Raw genomic sequence first — 19,925 nt, 5'->3', positions numbered from 1 at the left:
AAGTGTCATTTTGAACTGGTGGGACTTTCAAATATTTCCTTCCAGGTGGGACAGCGTGGGACGGTGCGTGATTATCCAGGCTTTAGCCCGTCAGTGGATGCTGAAGCGATTCGAAAGGCAATCCGAGGAATTGGTGAGTGGTGCTTTATAATTCCTCTCTTCATGTTGAAGCAAATTAGATTATATTTTACAATCCAAAAGTGAAATGGTTCAGTTTTCCCAAGTTGGCTTACTCACAGAAATTGTAAGATACTTAAAATTGTGAAATAATGAGGAAAAGTATAGGGAACCCAGTTTTATTAAATCTCAAAATTTGTCCTATTTACTTAATATTAAATGCTACCATCACCATCACTGCTACCAGCAACAGTAATTATCATCAACATTATAAATCATTACAAATACAGCCCCTGCCAATCCTTCTAGGACAGCCATGGGCAAACTACGGCCCGCGGCCGGATCCTGCCCGTTCGGCTGTTCTATCCGGCCCGCGGAGCCGAAAGAGTGGAGGGTTCTCTTGCTCTCCCCTCCGCTCCTTTACTTTGAATTTATATTAGTTCACACAAACACTCCATCCATGCTTTTGTTCTGGCCCTCCGGTCCAGTTTAAGAACCCATTGTGGCCCTCGAGTCAAAAAGTTTGCCCACCCCTGTTCTAGGACCTCATTCCCTAGAGATAAACACTATCTTAAATTAGAGTTTATTCCCATGAAACTTGTAATTTTGTAAAATCATATTGTTTTGCATGGTCTCAAACAGTATAAATTGAAATCATACTGCATAAATTCTTCTGTAACTTTTTACCCCTTAACATTATGTTTTTGAGATTTATCCATGTTGATATGTTTAGCTCTAGTTCATTAATTTTAACTGCATAGCAGTCTATTAGATTACTATATTGTAAGATGGGAATATTAATGGAATAGTTAAGTTGCCTATAATTCTTTTCTATTACAATATAAAAATACCACATTAAATATTCCTGCTTATGTCTCATGTGCACAGTTGCTAACATTTCTGTAGAATAAAACAATTGGAATTTCTAAGTTGAAGGTGTTTATCTTCAAATTAAAATTATTGCCAAACTGCTCACTGAAATGATTATACAAAATAGCATTCCTAGCAGGAATACATGAGATTTCCTCTTGCTCCATATTCTTATCAATATTTCCTAAGGTCATACTATTCCATATTTCCAATTGAGTGAGACTAAAATGATACCTCATTTGGCCCTGGCTGGGTAGCTCAGTTGGTTAGAGCATCATCCCGACATGCCAAGATTCTGGGTTCTATCCCCAGTCAGGGCACATACAAGAAGCAACCAATGAATGCATAAATAAATGGGACAACCAATCTATGTTTCTCTCTCTCTCTCTCTCTCTCTCTCTCTCTCTCTCTCTCTCTCTCTCTCAAAATTAAAAAGTAAAAGAATTTAAAATTGCACCTCATTCTGAATGTGTGTTTGTTTCCTCTCTTCTCCACATTCCCATGACCAAATAATCATTTCTGGATTATTTGCTTCTTCTTCCATGATTGACTTCTTCATATCTTTTATCCATTTTTTAGTTGGATTGTCTTCTTCATGATTGGCAGGATTTTTTGTTATAAATTTTGGATATTAAACTTTTTAAAAAATTATAGGCCATGAAAATATCTTTTTCCGATTTGTGGTTTTCTTCTAACATTGGTCATAGTAAATTGTATTGCACGTTTATGGGTCTGAAATGGTTGAGAGAGGGATATACATGTTTTCTAGACAGAGATTTGGGTCCAGATTCCTGCTGCACCAATGATCACGATTGTTGCTCCCTGGAGAAATCAGAATTCTCTCACAGAAAACAGATCCATGGTGTATGTCAGCCTCTCATGACATTAAATCCGTTCCCTCTGGCAGTAGCTATGATTCTCCTGTATAGTCATATGCTAAAGCAGGCTTCATAAAGCATCTGAGCTAGATCCTAATGACCTGCTGTACAGCTAAAGGAGTGTAGCCTTCATCCTGAAGGTTGCAGAGAGCATTATGATTTTAAGTAAGAGATTAATATGATCAGATGCATGTTTAGGCGGTAATATACAGTATGAATTACAAGGAGGTCAAGATAGGAGGCTGTTGAAGTTTCTGGGTAATATATGATGAGCACATAGTGGTAGAGGAGAGGACAAATTCAAGGGATGCAGATGATTGCTACAATGTAGGGAGGAAAGAGGAGAAAGGAGTATAGAATGACTCCCAGGATTTTTGGTTGGATGACTACATCATAGTGTGTCATTGATGAGGGAACAGAATGAAAGAAAAGTTAGAAAGGAAGTAGAATGATTTCAATGTGGGGCATGCTGAGTTTGAGATACTTACGCGTTTTGAAGTGTCTAGTCATGCACCAACACAGAAGCCATTACAGGTCTAAGTTAGTAGTCAGGCTCACAGGACACAACTAGGCTTGACTCTAAGTCTGTGTTGTCTTAACTGTATAGAAAACTACAAGACCACAGATACTGTGGGGCAGCATCTTTCAATGGGAGACTTAGTAGCTAACCAAGTACAGTTCCTTTTATCCCATCAATGATGTAGAGTGTGTACCATTGATTGTCAAGGTCGTGTATACCCAAGTTGTGTGTGGGTCAGTTTAACACAGAGAAGTTGAGTCTAGCATTCCAATTATTCTTTTATACAATTCTAGTCATGCAGAGCCAATGCGTGCAGGCCAACTCATAGTTCCCCAACCCAGGTGTATTCCTCTACTGCTAAGGAGGCTAACATGACTTACATTATCTTAATACTATAATTATCAAGAAACTAGTGATCGTGAGGTCTTTCTTGGGCAGGCCAGCATCAGCCCTGGCCAGATGTTATTCTTTACTCAGGTGGTTAAGTAAATAGGTGTGGAATGCCTGAGAGAGGTATGGACCAGAAGAGATACACTGAGTGGCCAGATTATTATGATCTCTGAAAGCATAATAATCTGGCCACTCAGTATATATCCTATATAATAAAAGGCTAATATGCAAATTGTCCCCTCGACCAGGAGTTCGACCAGCAGGCAGGCCAGCCAACTGCCCATGTCCCCTCCCCCTGGCCAGGCTGGCCAGACCCCACCCATGCATGAATTCATGCACCGGGCCTCTAATATATACACTGAGTGGCCAGATTATTATGACCACCTGACGTTTGTAGGCAAATTAGCCGTACACTGCATCATATGGGATATGGAAGCCGAAGGCTTGTTCGAACACCTTTGCTGTCTGCAGTTACCAAGATAAAACGTCTCCAGTTCGCACAGGAACACAAGGATTGGACAGTCAAGCCCTGGAAAAAAGTCATGTGGTCCGATGAATCACGTTTCCAGTTGCATCATGCAGATGGCAGAGTGAGAATTTGGCAGAAACAGCATGAAAGCATGCACCCCACATGTCTGAGTACAACCCTTCAAGCTGGTGGGGGCAGTGTTATGGTTTGGGGCATGTTTTCCTGGCATGATTTGGGCCCTTCAGTTCGTGTGGAACTATGTCTGAATAGCACAACATACCTAAGTATTGTTGCTGATCAAGTTCATCCTATCATGTTGATGGCGTGTCCCAATGGAGATGGCTTCTTCCAACAAGACAATGCGCCATCCCACGGTGCTCGTATTGTGCAGGACTGGTTTCAAGAACATGAGGGAGACTTTACCTAGCTTAGGTGGCCCCCACAATCACCAGATCTCAATCCAATTGAGCATTTGTGGGACGAAGTTAAAAGAGCCATCAGGCAGCTGGTTCCACAACCATCAAATCTCACAGAACTGGACAGTGCTATTCATCAGGCATGGTGGCAGATTCCTCGCATCACCTTTCAACATTTCGTGGAGTCAATGCCAAGAAGAATCACCACAGTATTGAAGGCAAAAGGTGGCCCAACGAAGTACTGATGGGGTGGTCATAATAATCTGGCCACTCAGTGTGTGTATGTATATGTGTATAAATATATATATATATATATATATATATATATATATATATATATATATACACATATACATACACAAATTTCTGACTCCAAAACACATACACTGAGTGACCAGATTATTATGATCTCTGAATATATAATAATATATACATATATAATAATATATATTATTATATATTCAGAGATCATAATAATCTGGTCACTCAGTGTATGTGTTTTGGAGTCAGAAATTTGGGTTCAAATTCTTGTTCACTACTTAAAAGCTGCATGACTCTGGCAAGTGAGGTAAGTTTTCTAAGTGTTAGTATCTTCATCGTTAGGACAGTTTAATCATACCTATTCCTAGGGCCCCCTGAATATTAAATATGACAGCAATTACTAGTAAAAGATGTCTAGTACATGGTGGGTTCTCAATAAATGTCAGTTTCTTTTTTTAGAGGAAAGAAGATTTTGATATAAAGTATATAAATAAGAAAGAAAAAAGGTACAGGATAGTGACTGAACCTCATATGGGAAAAACATCTGGTCTAAAAGCAGTATGTTCCTTGTGCTTCTCCCTCTGTCAGAGAAATATTTAGGCAGTGATTATTTTCTTCCCCAAAAACTATACAAATAAAGTTAATTTCCTTTTCCAAAAGTCAGGCAAACAAAAAAATAAAGATTTCAACTTGGAAATTAAAAATTAAAATGCCACCCTTACTGGTGTGGCTCAGTTGGTTGAATTCATCCCATGCACCAAGAGTTTACCAGTTCAATTCCCAGTCAGGACACATGCCTGGGTTTAGGGTTAGTTGGGGTTAGAGTTTCAGGCTCTATAGCCAGTAGGGGGCATGCAAGAGGCAGCTGTTTCTCTCTTCTCCTCTTCCTTCCTGCCTCTCTCTAAAATCAATAAAAACATATTCTAGCGTACCCTATTTTGCTCAGTGGTTAGAGCATCGGCTCATGGACTGAAGGGTCTTAGTTTTGACTCCAGTCAAGGGCATGACCTGGGTTGCAAGTTTAACCCCTGCATGTGCGGGAGGCAACCAATGGATGTATCTCTCTCACATCAATGCTTCTCTCTCTGTCTCTTCACTCCCTTCCACTCTGTCTTTCAAAGAAAAAATATCTTTCAGTGAGGATTAACAACAACAAAAAATTCTATAACAAATAATAATAAAAATTAAAATGCCTTCCTGTCTGCATTTGTTTCAGACCATCAATCATTTTCTTTTGTTCACAACAGGTACTAAGGATCTTTGGATTGATAGTAAGTAACATTATTTTCATTTCATTTAGGAACTGACGAGAAAACGCTTATCAGCATTCTGACTGAGAGGTCAAATGCACAGCGGCAGCTGATCGTTAAGGAATATCAAGCAGCATATGAAAAGGTACAATTGATTAACATGGGCAAAATCCAGGTGGGGACATTTAAGAAACAGAAAAAGTTCCAATATGACAGCAGTATAGAAAGTCAAAGATATGGGTGTAAGAGGAAGCAGAAGGAAGAGATGAGGTAAGAGAGAGTTTTAGAACATTCATATTTTCATCGATATTGTTACATATGTTCATCTTTCACTAGGTGACTTAGAGAAAGAAAAAAGAAGAAAAAGTCATGCTTATCATTTTGGGGTTTTTTATTTTTAGAAACTGAAAGATGACCTAAAGAGTGATCTCTCTGGCCACTTTGAGCATCTCATGGTGGCCCTCGTGACTCCTCCAGCAGTGTTTGATGCGAAGCAGCTAAAGAAATCCATGAAGGTATGAGCCCTACACGAGTCACTTCTGCCCAGGATTTGACTATGTCATAAAAAATGGTGACTTTCTTCCCGTGCACAGTTGAGATATGGGTGTAAATCTGATAGATTTGGGTGTCATTTTGATTCTGTACTCTCCAACTGGTAGAGCAACGACTGAAATGGGAAGCAGTTGTAGAACCTTGAACCCAGGTGACCCTGGGCTGAAAGGATATTGTCATTCTAATTTGTTTGTTTTTTGACCTGAAGAGTCAAATTCTCTATTTTATTGTTATTCAAAATGAATGGCACCATCATCAACCCCACTGGTTTAGGCCAGTGGTCAGCAAACTGCGGCTCGTGAGCCACATGCGGCTCTTTGGCCCCTTGAGTGTGGCTCTTCCACAAAATACCACGGCCTTGACGAGTCTATTTTGAAGAAGTGGCACTAGAAGAAGTTTATTAAGTTAAAAAAGTTTGGCTCTCAAAAGAAATTTCAGGAGAAACCAAGATGGCGGCATAGGTAAGCACCTAAACTGCTGCCTCGCACAACAATTTCAAAACTACAACTAAAGACAGAACGTCTATCACCCAGAACCACGGGAAAGCTGGCTGAGTGGAAGTTCTACAACTAGAAGGAAAGAGCAAACAGCATTGAGGGGTGCACAAGCGCTGAAAAGCTGAGGTATGGAGACGTGCAATCGGGCTGGTGACGGGTGACTGAAAGAGCTGCTGTTTTCAACCCGAAGGGAGATAAGCTCCCGATTACTCCGAACTCGTTTCTGGGGAGACACGGGGGACCCAAACTCCTATGGGGAGAAGCTGGACTGTCTGCCGTGGGGTCGGAAAGTGAGGGAGGCTTGCTTGCAGGGCTGCGCGCAGGAACAATTGTTTATTGTGCTGGGGCGCGGGAGGCGGGGACACAGTCGGAGACCCAGAGCTGGAGAGCCGGCTTACTGGCAGCCATCGCAGTTTGCCACGCCCTAGCCTAGTCACACCCTGAGACCCCCCCTGCACAATCGATGAACCCACCCAAGCTCCAAGCAGCAGCTTTAGCATATGAATGGGCTGCCCTATTGCAGCTTAACCTAACAAACTTGCAGCCCGGATCAGACAGCTCCAAAACCTCCAAACCCCAAGCAAAGAGGAGAAAACTGTAGTTCTTGCTGTAGCGCCTGCTGGGTGGCCTCAGACAGTAGCTGACCTGCACACCATTGGAGATCCAGAAGCCAGTGTACCTAGTGGTCAGTGTGAGACACCAGATTTCAACTCCTCACATCCATAAGTGATACATTCAAGAGGCAGACTCAGTGAGCACCAAAGCCCCACTGAAACAAGTCCTGCACCATAAGCGTGTCTCCAGTGCAGCAGTTCTTCCATTATTGACACAGCAGGTCCTCACAGCCAATTGGCCTGGAGGTCAATTCCTCCCAGTGTACCAACAGCAATCAAGGCTTAACTACACAAGACTTTACACTCAGCCCACAAAGGGGTGTACCAAAGGCTTCCACCTCAGGTGATTGGGGAGGCTGAGCTACTGGCCCCTATAGGTCACCTACCACACAAAGGCACTCCATCAACATAAGGAAGCAGCAAAATGTGGAGACAAAGAAACATGTCACGAATGAGAGAAATGGAGGAAAGCAAACTAATGGACGACATAGAGTTCAGAACCACATTTATAAGGTTACTCAAGAATCTTCTAAAAACTGCCAAGAAACTTGATGAGACCTCCGAGGAGCTTAGTGAGACCTTCAAGGACCTTAATGAGAATGCCAAAAAAATGGAAAAGGACCAGTCAGAAATTAAGCATACACTGTCTGAAATAAAGAATATACAGAAACTCAACTGTAGATCAACGTACCCCAAGAATCAAACCAAAGATCTGAAATATGAGGAAACAAAAAACACCCAACCAGAAAAACAAAAAGAAAAAATCCAAAAATATGAAGATAGTGTAAGGAGCCTCTGGGACAACTTTAAGCGTACCAATATCCGAATTTTTGGGGTGCCAGAAGAAGAGAAAGAGCAAAATATTGAAAACCTATTAGAAGAAGTAATGACAGAAAACTTTCCCTACCTGGTGAAAGAAATAGACTTACAAGTTCAGGAAGCACACAGAACCCCATACAAGAGGAATCCAAAGAGGACCACACCAAGACACATCATAATTAAAATGCCAAGGGCAAAAGACAAAGAGAGAATCTTGAAAGCAGCAAGAGAAAAACGGTTAGTTACCTACAAGGGAGCACCCATACGACTGTCAGCTGATTTCTCGGCAGAAACTATGCAGGCCAGAAGGGAGTGGCAAGAAATATTCAAAGTGATGAACAGCAAGAACCTACAACCAAGATTACTCTACCCAGCAAAGCTGTCATTCAGAGTTGAAGGTCAGATAAAGAGCTTCACAGACAAGAAAAAGCTAAAGGAGTTCATCACCACCAAACCAGGATTACATGAAATGCTGAAGGGTGTTCTTTAAGAAGAGGAAGAAGAAGAAAAAGGTAAAGATAAAAATTATGAACAACAAAGTGACATCAAATACATACCTACCAACAAGTGAATCTAAAAATCGAGTGAATAAAAAATCTGAATAACAGAATGGACTGGTGAATATAATAGAATCAGGGACATAGAAAGGGAGTGGACTGACAATTCTCAGGGGGAGGGGGTGTGAGGGGTGCGGGAAGAGACTGGACAAAAAGCTTACACCTATGGATGAAGACAATGGCGGGGGGTAAGGGCATGGGTTGGGGTGGGGAATCAGGTGCAGGGGAGCTAGGGGGGAAAAAAGAGGAACACCTGTAATAATCTGAACAATAAAGATTTATTTAAAAAAAAAAAAAGAAATTTCAATCGTTGTACTGTTGATATTTGGCTCTGTTGACTAATGAGTTTGCCGACCACTGGGTTAGGCCAAAGACCTAGTATTATCTTTGATCCCTTGCTTTCCCTCATCCTTCAGAGCTCCTAAATCTATCTGGAGGCCCATTAGATCTACTCCAAGATTTATAAAAAATGAGAGCACATTTCTCAAAATCCATTGCTAATATTCTAGTTCACCACATCATCTTTTGACTGGACCATACCAATGGCCTCCTAATTGGTCCCTTTGCCTCCATTTTTACACATCTCACATTTATTCACACAGAATAGCCAAAATTATTTTTATAAAGTTTCTAGAATTGATTATATTATGCAGCTGCACAAATTGCCAATGAATTTGAATACTTAAAATTTAAACTCCTTACCATGACCTTCATTATCCAGCACAGTCTTGCTCCTGTCTATCTCTGTGTCTTTTTAAAATTCTATCCGTTATCAGTCAGGGTTCCCCAGAGAGGCAAATCCAGTAGGCAGGAGATATATATTAAGAGATGTATTGCAAGGACTTGGTTACACGGTTATGGAGCTAGCTAGGCAAATCTGAAATCTGAAGGCAGGCTTGAACTCTTAGCACCACCTCAAGCTGCTGCCCACAGGTAGAATTTTTCCTTCAGAGGATCCTCAGGTCTGCACATACAGCCTTTCAACTGACTAAATTAGTCCCACATAAAATATCTAAGAAAATCCCCCTTATTTAAAGTCAACTGATAATGGACTTCAGTTATATCTACAAAACACCTTTAGAGCAAACCTAATTAGTGTTTGGTTAAATAACTGAGGAATGTAGCTTGGCCAAGTTGAAATGTAAAACCATCACACCCTCTCCTGACCATCCCAGTTCAACAAAGATCCAGTTTCAGTCCAGCCATTATGTCTTCATCCAAGCTAAAAAGAGTTAAGGGACAAAGAAGGGTTCATCCCGGATCCTGGAGGACTATCAGAAAATGTATGGGGAACTTCACATATATTCCATTGATGAGAGTTTAGTTAGATGGAGAAACCTAGCTCGAAGGGAAGCTGAGACACATAGTATGTATTTATTTGGGTAGCTATGTGCTAAGTAAAAAAATTAGGCATTCTATTACTAAGCAAGGAAGATAGAAGATATATTGGGTCCACTCAGTTTTGCTGTGAACCTAAAACTGCTCTAAAAATTCATAAACTGATGAACAAAAACAGACCCGGAGACAGGGAAGCATCGATCAGACTGTCAAACCTCAGAGGGAAGGTAGGGGAGGGTGGGGGTAAGGGAGAGAGATCAACCAAAGGACTTGTATGCATGCATATAAGCCTAACCAGTGGTTACGGACAACAGGGGGTTGGGGGCATGCGTGGGAGGGGTTTGGGATGGGAATGGGGGGATGAGGACAAATATGTGATACCTTAATCAATAAAGAAATTAATAAAAAAAATTCATGTATTTAAAATTTTTAAATTAATAATTTTTAAAGGCGAGATATGGGGGCAAGTAGGACTCTGCCATGGAGGGACAAGAATTCAGCCTCTGTTTCTATGCTGCATTGGTGTGTTTTTAAAAAATATATATTTTTATTGATTTCAGAGAGGAAGGGAGAGGGAGAGATAGAAACATCAATGATGAGAGAGAATCATTGATTGGCTGCCTCCTGCACACCCCTCTCCCCACGCAACCTGGGCATGTGCCCTTACCAGGAATCGAACCATGACCTCCTGGTTCATAGTTGACGTTCAGCCACAGAGCCACACCAGCCAGGTCATTAGTCTTATTTTTATCAAGTCCTAGTGTAAGTGGCTTCTTTTGAGTCACAGTGTGATTCAGTGATCTCAATATAGACCAAGGCTCAGGACTAACTAATCCCTAAACCAAGTGGGCCCATTATACGTTATTGAGGCTTTAAAATCTCCCTGAATGAAGAGGGTGATACATGCTGACCAACCTAGTACATTAGTGTAGGGATGAACTCATTCAAAAGAATTGCAGAGCCCTTTCTAAATATAATGGTGTGTTGAAGGCTCCCTTCTGATCTGATCTCGAATGACGTAGGCTTTTCCCTTTCTACTATTTCTTCCTAGAATTATTCAATTGATTTTTGTATCAGAGTTTGAAATTTTGGGGGAAATTTGATGTCAGTTAACTCCACATGATTCATATTATTTAAGACTAAAATATGGAATATTTGAAAACTGCTTTAGATCCATAAAGACCCTTACGTTGATTTATTCAAAACTGTTCTTTTCATTCATATAAAACAAGATATTAAGACTGAAATGCGTGAATTTAAGTTTTTTAAGTGCTCTAAAAACAGATTCCCTTTTTAGGGCACTGGAACAGATGAAGATGCATTGATTGAAATCTTAACCACCAGGACAAGCAGGCAGATGAAGGAGATCTCTCAAGCCTACTACACAGGTCATCCTCTTCTCTGCTTACCTTTATCACCATCCACACATATATAAGCCAGTGTTGCCTTTCCCAGAAACCCACCAATCTCTTTTTCACAAGGTTTTTGAGAAGGCAAGACATCAAAAACAGGCTCCATTCTAAAATGGGCTAAGGTCTGTGGGATTTTCAGAGAAAAACTGAATATGATTGAGCTAGAAACGGCTACACAGTGATGACATTAATACTTTGCCTTTTGCTCTCAGCGATCACCGCTTAATTGAATCAACTAATTTCATCAACGTAAGAGACTCAAATCATTGTATGTTAATATTATATGTTAAAAGCCACTTAGATCAGCCTCATGACTTTTGGTGGGAAATTAGATGAACCATTTAGAGAGCATGTTCAGCAATTAGCTGAAGTCCTAAAAGCCTGTCAGCTATATAAAAATTAGAAAGCCCCTGCTTCGCAATTCTGACACTGACGACCCAGAGTTAGCGTGACTTCGCAAGTTCGAACACGGGCCCAAGCAGGCTCCCCTAACTTCGGAAATGAGCCACGCGTGCAGGTGTTCCCAGGCCACATGCACTTCTCACCAAATGGCTACAAATTGAGGGCTTCGCACTCTTCCCTCAGGTGCAGTAGCTCACTAGAATGACTGATAGAACTCAAGAAAGTGCTCTCTGCACAATTAGGGGTTTACTACAAAGAATACAAATCAGGATTGTTCAAATGAAGAGATGCATAGGGAGAGGCCTGGGAGGGTCCCAAATGCACAGCCCTCCCAGCACATTGATGTATAATTACCAACCACGGAAGCTCACTCGAACTTGGATTCCACAGTCTTTATTGGGTTTCATTAATAGGCATGATTGATTGGACCACTGGCCACATAAGATTAAACTCATCTCCAGTGCTCCTCCCCCAAGAGGTCAGGCCAATCTCATGTGGCTCAGAACCTGAATCCTTGAATCCCATGGTTCGTCTTTCTGATGTGACCAGCCCCTGATCACTCGGATCCTGAGTCATCTTGACAGCAAATACTCAGGTGTGGTTCATGGGACCTGCCAGGAACAACAAAGACATTTCTATTATTTAGTAATTTCCAAGGACTCAGAGGTGATTTACCAGGAACCAGGGACAAATACCAGCCCAATTCTATATTATACAACAGCCTCTGTAAACCTCACCAAGAACCTCAAGGGAGCCATGGTTTCTGAGTTTGTGTGACAGGAAGCCTCTGCAGTGGGAGGGGTCTCAATAAGGGCTATAGTATAGCCGCTATACTGTCCCCCTGGTGGGGGTTAGAGAGGTCACTTTGAGAAATTCTCATTAGAAGGTAAGTACCTCTGTGATAGGTCAGTGACTGTTTCATTGCTTATGTGTTAATCAAGGTCTAGTGAGAAAAACAGAAATAGCAGTCGGTATTTTAACAGAGAGAATTTGATGTAGAGAATTGTTTGAACACCTTTGGAAGGACTGAAAAAGCGAAAAGGGCACACAGGTGTGGCACAGAGGTATAACTCCCAGGGCTGGGACGACAGAAGAAAGAGGTTGGGGTTTTCAGATACAAGAAGCTCAGAGGAGAGGCACCATCTTGCAGGTGTTGATGCCTCAGGGGCTGGGAGGAGAGGCTTAAGGAGCTGGAGTCCAGACTCCCCGAAAGGTTCCATCTGGCTGGAGCTGGACCCCCAGGGGGGTGCTAAGCGACTTGTCCTAGTAGTCGGGGACAGCTGCTGCTGTCAGGGAGAAAGCCCTTCACGGGGTTGCCATTGACCTGAATAGCAAGCAAATAGCATGTTCTTCTTTCCTCCTCCTGCCTTCCAGTCTCCCTCTAGTGCCCCGCCCCGCCCCCGAATTGGTGGAACCTAACGGGTGTGCGGGGTGAGTACAAAAGAGAAATGTAATTTGTAGAGTCCCAAACCCAGCTCCACAAAGCAGAGTATAGAAAGGTAAATTTGGAATAGATGAGATAATTGCTAAATGGGTAAAGTGGGTGCATTGTAAGTGTTTAAAAAAATTGGTTCCATTAGTTCCACATAGACCAGTAATTTGGTCCCATTAGTTTATTTACGTATAAAAAATCATCAGAGCCAGGTTCCTTGCTGCTTCCCGGTGTTTCTTAGAAAAGTCACTGCTCTGTGAGGTGACCTGCCACAGGATGGCTCCCCGGAGCCCAGCACTTACGGACAAACAGCCCTGGGATGTATGCTCTGTGGAGGGGGGCCTTTTGTCTGTTTCGTTCACTGCTGTAGCTCCAGTGCTCAGAACAGCGGAAGGCAAATTCCAATATTTATTGAATGAATATCCTCAAGATCCAGATTGGGATCTTAAGAGCCAAGTAACATATCTAGCATTTAGGACTGTGGTTTTGTAAGTATGACAAGCGATAATAGTTACGATCACCAGATGCCGTGATATCTGGGTGAGCTGAGCTCTCTAAGGCGAAAAGAAATGGAATTGCATGTAGATCACTGGTGAGTAAGGGTTAATGATACACAAAACGTAAAGAAAGGAAACAGTCTCAGTTAGGTGCAGCCAAGCTTTACAGAGACTCAGGACACAGCAGCCCTGGTCCAGGGACTCGGCTACCTTGTCACTCCCTCAGCATCAGGCATGCGTTGCACCCCTCGCTGATGTTTTCATTAACAGCGACTCTTTTTCCTCCCTCTCTGCTTCTGCTGTTTTTGACACTGCCGAGTAACTTCTCTTCCCTGGCCATACAGTCTCTGTCTACTCAGAGCTTGTATTTGCCCTTGGTTTCTGGTTATTCTTGGCCTCTGTTTTGTGCCTTATTTCTGGGAATCTTTTCACTCTTCTGCTACTCTATTGTCCCTGTCTCCTTTTTCTGTTACAGCTCACTCCCTGAGGGAGAACGTTCAATGGGCTCAGGAAGGCACTCACGAGTAGAGAGCATTATTTTGGACAATGCTCTCCCACCCAGTCACCTCTTAGGTTGCTGGCCACCTGGAGTCAGATGCCAACCCTGTTGCAGTCAGCTGCAGCAAGAACAGTGGTGCCATGTGATGTGAAATGGTGACCCAGGCATGAGAAATCCATTCAAGGGGGCTGTCTACTTGGCCCTCATCAAGGAACTAAGCTTTGTATTTCCTATTCTTATTTCTTGAAAACTATCTGGGGTCAAGGGAGGTTGTGGGGAGGCTACATAAAATGACTATAAGGCCTCATCTAGATGATTCTAAAGTGTAAAATACTTCCTCAAATTCTAACACGTGAGAGCTTTATTCTTTGGCTTCATATTTTTAAATAATTATTTTTTTCTAATTAAAGTGAAGAATAGACACAATGATACCATGACTATTAGGTAAAATGGTGCCTACCTAATGTTACTATTACTTAGATAATTTATAGTGAATTTTGCTTATTTGAATTGCTCTGGAAAAAATTATAGATTTCATAAAAAGAGACTAAAGCATGCTGGAAGAGTTTCAATCTCTACACAGTTCTTGCTACTAGATAACCTCATATCACTTTCTATAATTGTCTTTTATTGGTTTAAAAGGACAAGCATTCATATGACTAATTTATAGAGCCCTTAAAAGTGATGCAGGCAGAGTTCAAATGGCCACCTGGTGTCAGCGACACCCAGGCACATGACTCCGAGAGGATCAGTGAGGCATGGATGGAGCAGAGCAGGGACTTAAACTCAGCGCACACTGCATAATAAGCCATGCAAGAGGAGCTACAACTAGTCAGCCCTGAAACAGGGGGACATGCAGTTGTCATTTGTTACGGAAAAATAGGGCTTTTAGGGTAGCTTTCTTTTGAGAGCTATCAAATAATACATTCTAGCTGTATGCACCCATAAAACAGAAATATTACAGAGGCTCAGATAAGATGTATTTCTCCCACATGTAGACCAGGTCTGGAGACAGGCAATTCTAGGACTGGCATGAGAGCTCCTCAGAACTTTCAAGAGTCCAGGCCCCTTCCTGCTTACGTTTCTGCCATCATTTATTTTTTTAAATAATCTTTATTGTTCAGATTATTACAGATGTTCCTCTTTTTTCCCCCATAGCTCCCCTCCACCTGATTCCCCCCCATGCCCCTACCCCCCGCCACTATCCTCATCCATAGGTGTAAGATTTTTGTCCAATCTCTTCCTGCACCCCTCACACCCCCTTCCCCCAGAGAATTGTCAATCCACTCCCTTTCTATTCACCAGTTTATTCTGTTCATCAGATTTTTTATTCACTTGATTTTTAGATTCACTTGTTGATAGATATGTATTTGTTGTCACTGTTTTGTTCATAATTTTTATCTTTACCTTTTTCTTCTTCTTCCTCTTCTTAAAGAATACCCTTCAGCATTTCCTATAATCCTGGTTTGGTGGTGATGAACTCCTTTAGCTTTTTCTTATCTGTGAAGCTCTTTATCTGACCTTCAATTCTGAATGATAGCTTTGCTGGGTAGAGTAATCTTGGTTGTAGGTTCTTGCTGTTCATCACTTTGAATATTTCTTGCCACTCCCTTCTGGCCTGCATAGTTTCTGCCGAGAAATCAGCTGACAGTCGTATGGGTACTCCCTTGTAGGTAACTAACCGTTTTTCTCTTGCTGCTTTCAAGATTCTCTCTTTGTCTTTTGCCCTTGGCATTTTAATTATGATGTGTCTTGGTGTGGTCCTCTTTGGATTCCTCTTGTTTAGGGTTCTCTGCGCTTCCTGGACTTGTAAGTCTATTTCTTTCACCAGGTAGGGAAAGTTTTCTGTCATTATTTCTTCAAATACGTTTTCAATATCTTGCTCTCTCTCTTTTTCTGGCACCCCCATAATTTGGATGTTGGTACGCTTAAAGTTGTCCCAGAGGCTCCTTACACTATCTTCACATTTTTTTTATTCTTTTTTCTTTTTGTTTTTCTGGTTGGGTGTTTTTGCTTCCTCATATTTCAAATCTTTGGTTTGATTCTTGGGGTTCTCTAGTCTACTGTTGGATTTCTGTATAATATTCTTTATTTCAGACAGTGTATGCTTAATTTCTGACTGGTCCTTTTCCATTTTTTTTTTTTTTTTTTTTTGGCATTCTCATTAAGATCCTTGAAGGTCTCACTAAGTTCCTCAGAGGTCTCACTAAGTTTCTCAGCAGTTTCTAGAAGATTTTTGAGTAACCTATAACTGTGGTTTTGAACTCTATATCCAGTAGTTTGCTTTCCTCCATTTCTTTCATTCGTGACATGTTTCTTTGTCTTCACATTTTGGCTGCTTCCCTTTGTTGATAGAGTGGCTTTGTGTGCTAGGTGACCTATAGGGCCCAGTGGCTCAGCCTCTCCAATCACCTGAGGTGGACACTCTTGGTGCACCCCTTTGTGGGCTGGGTGCACAGTCTTGTTGTAGTTAAGCCTTGATTGCTGTTGGTACACTGGGAGGAATTGACCTTCAGGCCAATTGGCTGTGAGGATCAGCTGTGTCTATAATGGAAGAACTGTTATGCTGGAGACATCCTTATGGGGCAGGACTTGCTTCAGTGGGGCTTTGGTGCTCACTGAGTCTGCCTCTTGAGTGTGTCGCTTATGGATGTGAAGAGTTGAAATCTGGTGTCGTCTCACACTGATCACTAGGTACACTGGCTCCTGGATCTTCAAGGAGGTGCAAGTCAGCTATTGCCTGAGGCCACCCAGCAGGAGCTACAGCAAGATCTGCAGATTTCTCCTCTTTGCTTGGGGTTTGGAAGTTTTGGAACTGACCCAGCGGCAGTTTGTTAGGTTAAGCTGTGAAAGGGCAGGCCATTCATATGCAAAAGCTGCTGTGCACAGTATGGATGGGTTTGTAAATTGGGCAGGGTGGGGTCTCGGAATCACTAGGGCGTGGCAAACAGCCATGGCTGCCAGTCAGCCCTCTCTGCGTCTCAGCATTTCTGTGTCCCCGAGTCCCACACCCCAGCGCAGTAAACAGTGATTCCTGCGCGCACCTCTGTGAGAAAGCCACCCTCACTTTCTGACCCGATGCCAGACAGTCCAGTTTCTCCCTGTAGGAGTCTGGGTCCCCAGAGTCTTGCCGGAAACTGGAGTTCAGAGCAGTCGGGAGCTTGTGTCTCCCTCCCGCTTGAAAAAGACAACTGTGTCCTCAGTTGCCAGCCCTCTCCACACACGCACCTCTGTACCTCTGCTTTTCCATGGCTCTGCACCTCCTGCACAGTCTCAATGCACTTTTTTCTTTCTTTCTAGTTGTAGAACTTCCACTCCACCAGCTTTCCCGTGGTTCTGGATGATAGTCGTTTTGTCTTTTAGTTGTAGTTTTGGTGTGGTTGTGAGAGGCAGCACGTACAGGTGTATACCTTATGCCGCCATCTTGGTTTCTCTCCTGCCATCATTTAGATGTGTCGTCCTTATCTTCATAGTCCAGGATGGCTCCCTGAGCTCCAGGTATGCTCCACATATGCATCTACAGACCAGGCATGAGGATGGAGGAAGGAACTAAGATGGGCATGAGCCATCCCTTACGGAGATTTCTCAGCAATGCCACATTTGTCTGCCTACATTCCACTGACAAGAACTTAGTCATGGAGCTGTACCTCGCTAAGCTGAGAATGTAGTCTTTATGCTGCAGGCATTATGACTTGCTCAAGATGAGGGTTCTATTGCTACGGAAGAAAGAATAGAAACTGGAAGGCAGACTAGCAATTAGCTCACTCAAGCTTCCCCACTGTATGTGTGTTCCTTGGTGCCATTGTCAGACGAAGCGGACCATGATTTGATCCAGTATGGCAATTCTTTCTGTCCCTGTGCATCTACCACAACACATACTATAGTAATAGTTACAACAGGGTATCCATTCTCAGAAGAACACCAGGAAATAAAAATAAAAAAAGAACAAGGTTTATTTTATCATTTTATCAGGAATTCATTTCTGGACAACGTGGACATTTAAACTTTTCTCTGGTTTATAATAATATTTTCCAGTTTGTCAAGGCTTAATTCCATTCTTATGTGGTTTCAGTGTATAAGAAGAGTCTTGGAGATGACATCAGTTCTGAAACATCTGGTGACTTCCGGAAAGCTCTGTTGACTTTGGCAGATGTAAGGTTTATCTTTTATTTTTTAATTCCTCAATTAGCTGCATGCTCGATAATAATTATTAGGGGGTTTAAAAATAACCAAACGGAGACAGTGAGCTTGCAATTTTCCTTATGAAATGATTCACTCACTTTGTGTTTGCATTGCCACGGAGCAGTATAATGCTCAACCACCATCAGAAAAATATAACATCATCATGTAACAAAAAGATCTTTTGATGGTTAGTATATGGATTAAAAGTGTTTAGATCAGGTTTCACAATACATTAGAAATGTTCTGATAATTCATCTGACATAAAATAATTGTCCATTTCTATTTTCAGTATCTCCATTTTAAGAACATGCTTATTTTTATCTGTACTCCAAAGAATAAATATTCCTTTTGTTAGCATTTAAATTAAGTACGAAACATAATACAGACAAATTGTTTTCAGAGGTGGGTATATTAGTCTCAGGATAAAAAAAATAACTTGTAGTTACTTCATCATTATACCTTTGGAAGAGTTGCTAAATCACTCATCACCATGTGACTAACTGATGCCACACTTTGCTGTCTCTTTTTAGGAGGCTCATGACTTTATAATAAAGGTGGGCAGTGTCAAGGATGAGCTGTAATCCCAGGTGTATGGAAGAGAGGAAATAAGCCTGTCCCACTGGCCTCTTTCAGCTGATTTACACAGCCTGTAACTTGTGAGAGAACACCAAGAGTGGTCTCAGCCTGAGGGCTGAAGCAGCACTTGTCAAAGTGAGACATATGTCACTAAGAAACAAGTTACCTTAATTTTTGTTGCAGTTATTTCAAACTAGAGGCCCGATGCACAAAGATTCATGCAAGAATGGGCCTTCCATCCCCTGGCTGCCGGCACCGCCTTTGCTCTGGCCGGAGCTGCCTTTTTGCTTGGGCCCAGAGCTGCCTTTCCACCTTCCCACACTGCCCAGAGGCCCGGCTGCTCGGTGCCTGCCTATGCAAATTAACCCGCCATCTTTGTTGGGTTATTTTGCATACTCACTCCTGATTGGCTGGTGGGTGTCGCAAAGGTACAGTCAATTTGCATCTTACTCTTTTATTGTGTAGATGGTGAAAACCTTAGGAGGGTACCCAATTTATGGGGCATTGCTGCAAACATACACCCCCAGAGGTTTATATTCAAAAGTGCACATCTGTGTGTGTGCAAGAGCACACACACATCCTCACAGGAGGCAGCAAATATTAGGGCTTCCGAGCATTGTTTCAGAATCAAACAGACCTGGAATGGTATGCTCCTCTATTGCCTACTAGCTTTACTAGTATGTGTCTGGACACATTACTTTAAGCCTCAAAGCCCTTGTTTTCACATGTGTAAAATTAAGGTAATTAAAGTACTAATGTCATAGATGCTGCAAAGATAGATAGATAGATGATATAGATAGGTAGATAGATAGATAGATAGATAGATAGGTAGATAGATAAAAAGATAGATGATATGAAGTACTTAGCACATAGAAAGTGATCAGTACATGGTAGTGGTGGCTGATTATTATTATGCTGATAATCAGCATTTTTATGACTAGAGCAGAGCGCACAATGAGAGAACAAGAAGGCAAACAAACTAACAGTAGAGAATCAGCAGCACTGAAAAGAAGCAAATAAATCATGCAAAAATCAGACAGGCATACGAGGATCTATTTGAAAACAAGAATAAATGCTTTTTGAATATTATAGCCAATATTTCATTCACCTATCATTTTCAGAGTAATTCAGGAAATCCTCTTTCCCTCTCTACCTCCTGTCTCTATGAGCTGAAGTGCTTGCACATGAGCACACACTTAGCCACAGAGGCTTCAACAGCAGAGCTGGTGGGAACCTTTGAACTTTTTTTTTTTATTATTAGACTTTAATATTTTAGAGAAGTTTTAGATTTACAGAAAATTTGAGCAGAAAGTACAGAAGGATCCCATATGCCCCTCCTCCCGTCCCCTCACTATTTCTCCTATTATTAACATACGA

General features: G+C 41.9%; 1 protein-coding gene across 1 annotated transcript in view; it reads left to right on the top strand.

The window, feature by feature from the left end:
* ANXA3 (annexin A3) overlaps positions 1 to 19,925 on the top strand; it is a 57,351-nt gene that overhangs the window by 18,418 nt on the left and 19,008 nt on the right. The window contains exons 3-7 of the mRNA XM_080676175.1: positions 46 to 133; positions 5,222 to 5,316; positions 5,573 to 5,686; positions 10,846 to 10,936; positions 17,863 to 17,942. Coding sequence (XP_080532301.1) covers positions 46 to 133; positions 5,222 to 5,316; positions 5,573 to 5,686; positions 10,846 to 10,936; positions 17,863 to 17,942 — 468 coding nt within the window. The remainder of the gene's footprint in view (positions 1 to 45; positions 134 to 5,221; positions 5,317 to 5,572; positions 5,687 to 10,845; positions 10,937 to 17,862; positions 17,943 to 19,925) is intronic.

Source organism: Plecotus auritus (genome assembly GCF_963455305.1).
Source record: "Plecotus auritus genome assembly, chromosome: 1".
Lineage (NCBI taxonomy): Eukaryota > Metazoa > Chordata > Mammalia > Chiroptera > Vespertilionidae > Plecotus > Plecotus auritus.
Note: the sequence above shows the minus strand (reverse complement) of the source record. Positions and strands in the feature narration are given on the sequence as shown.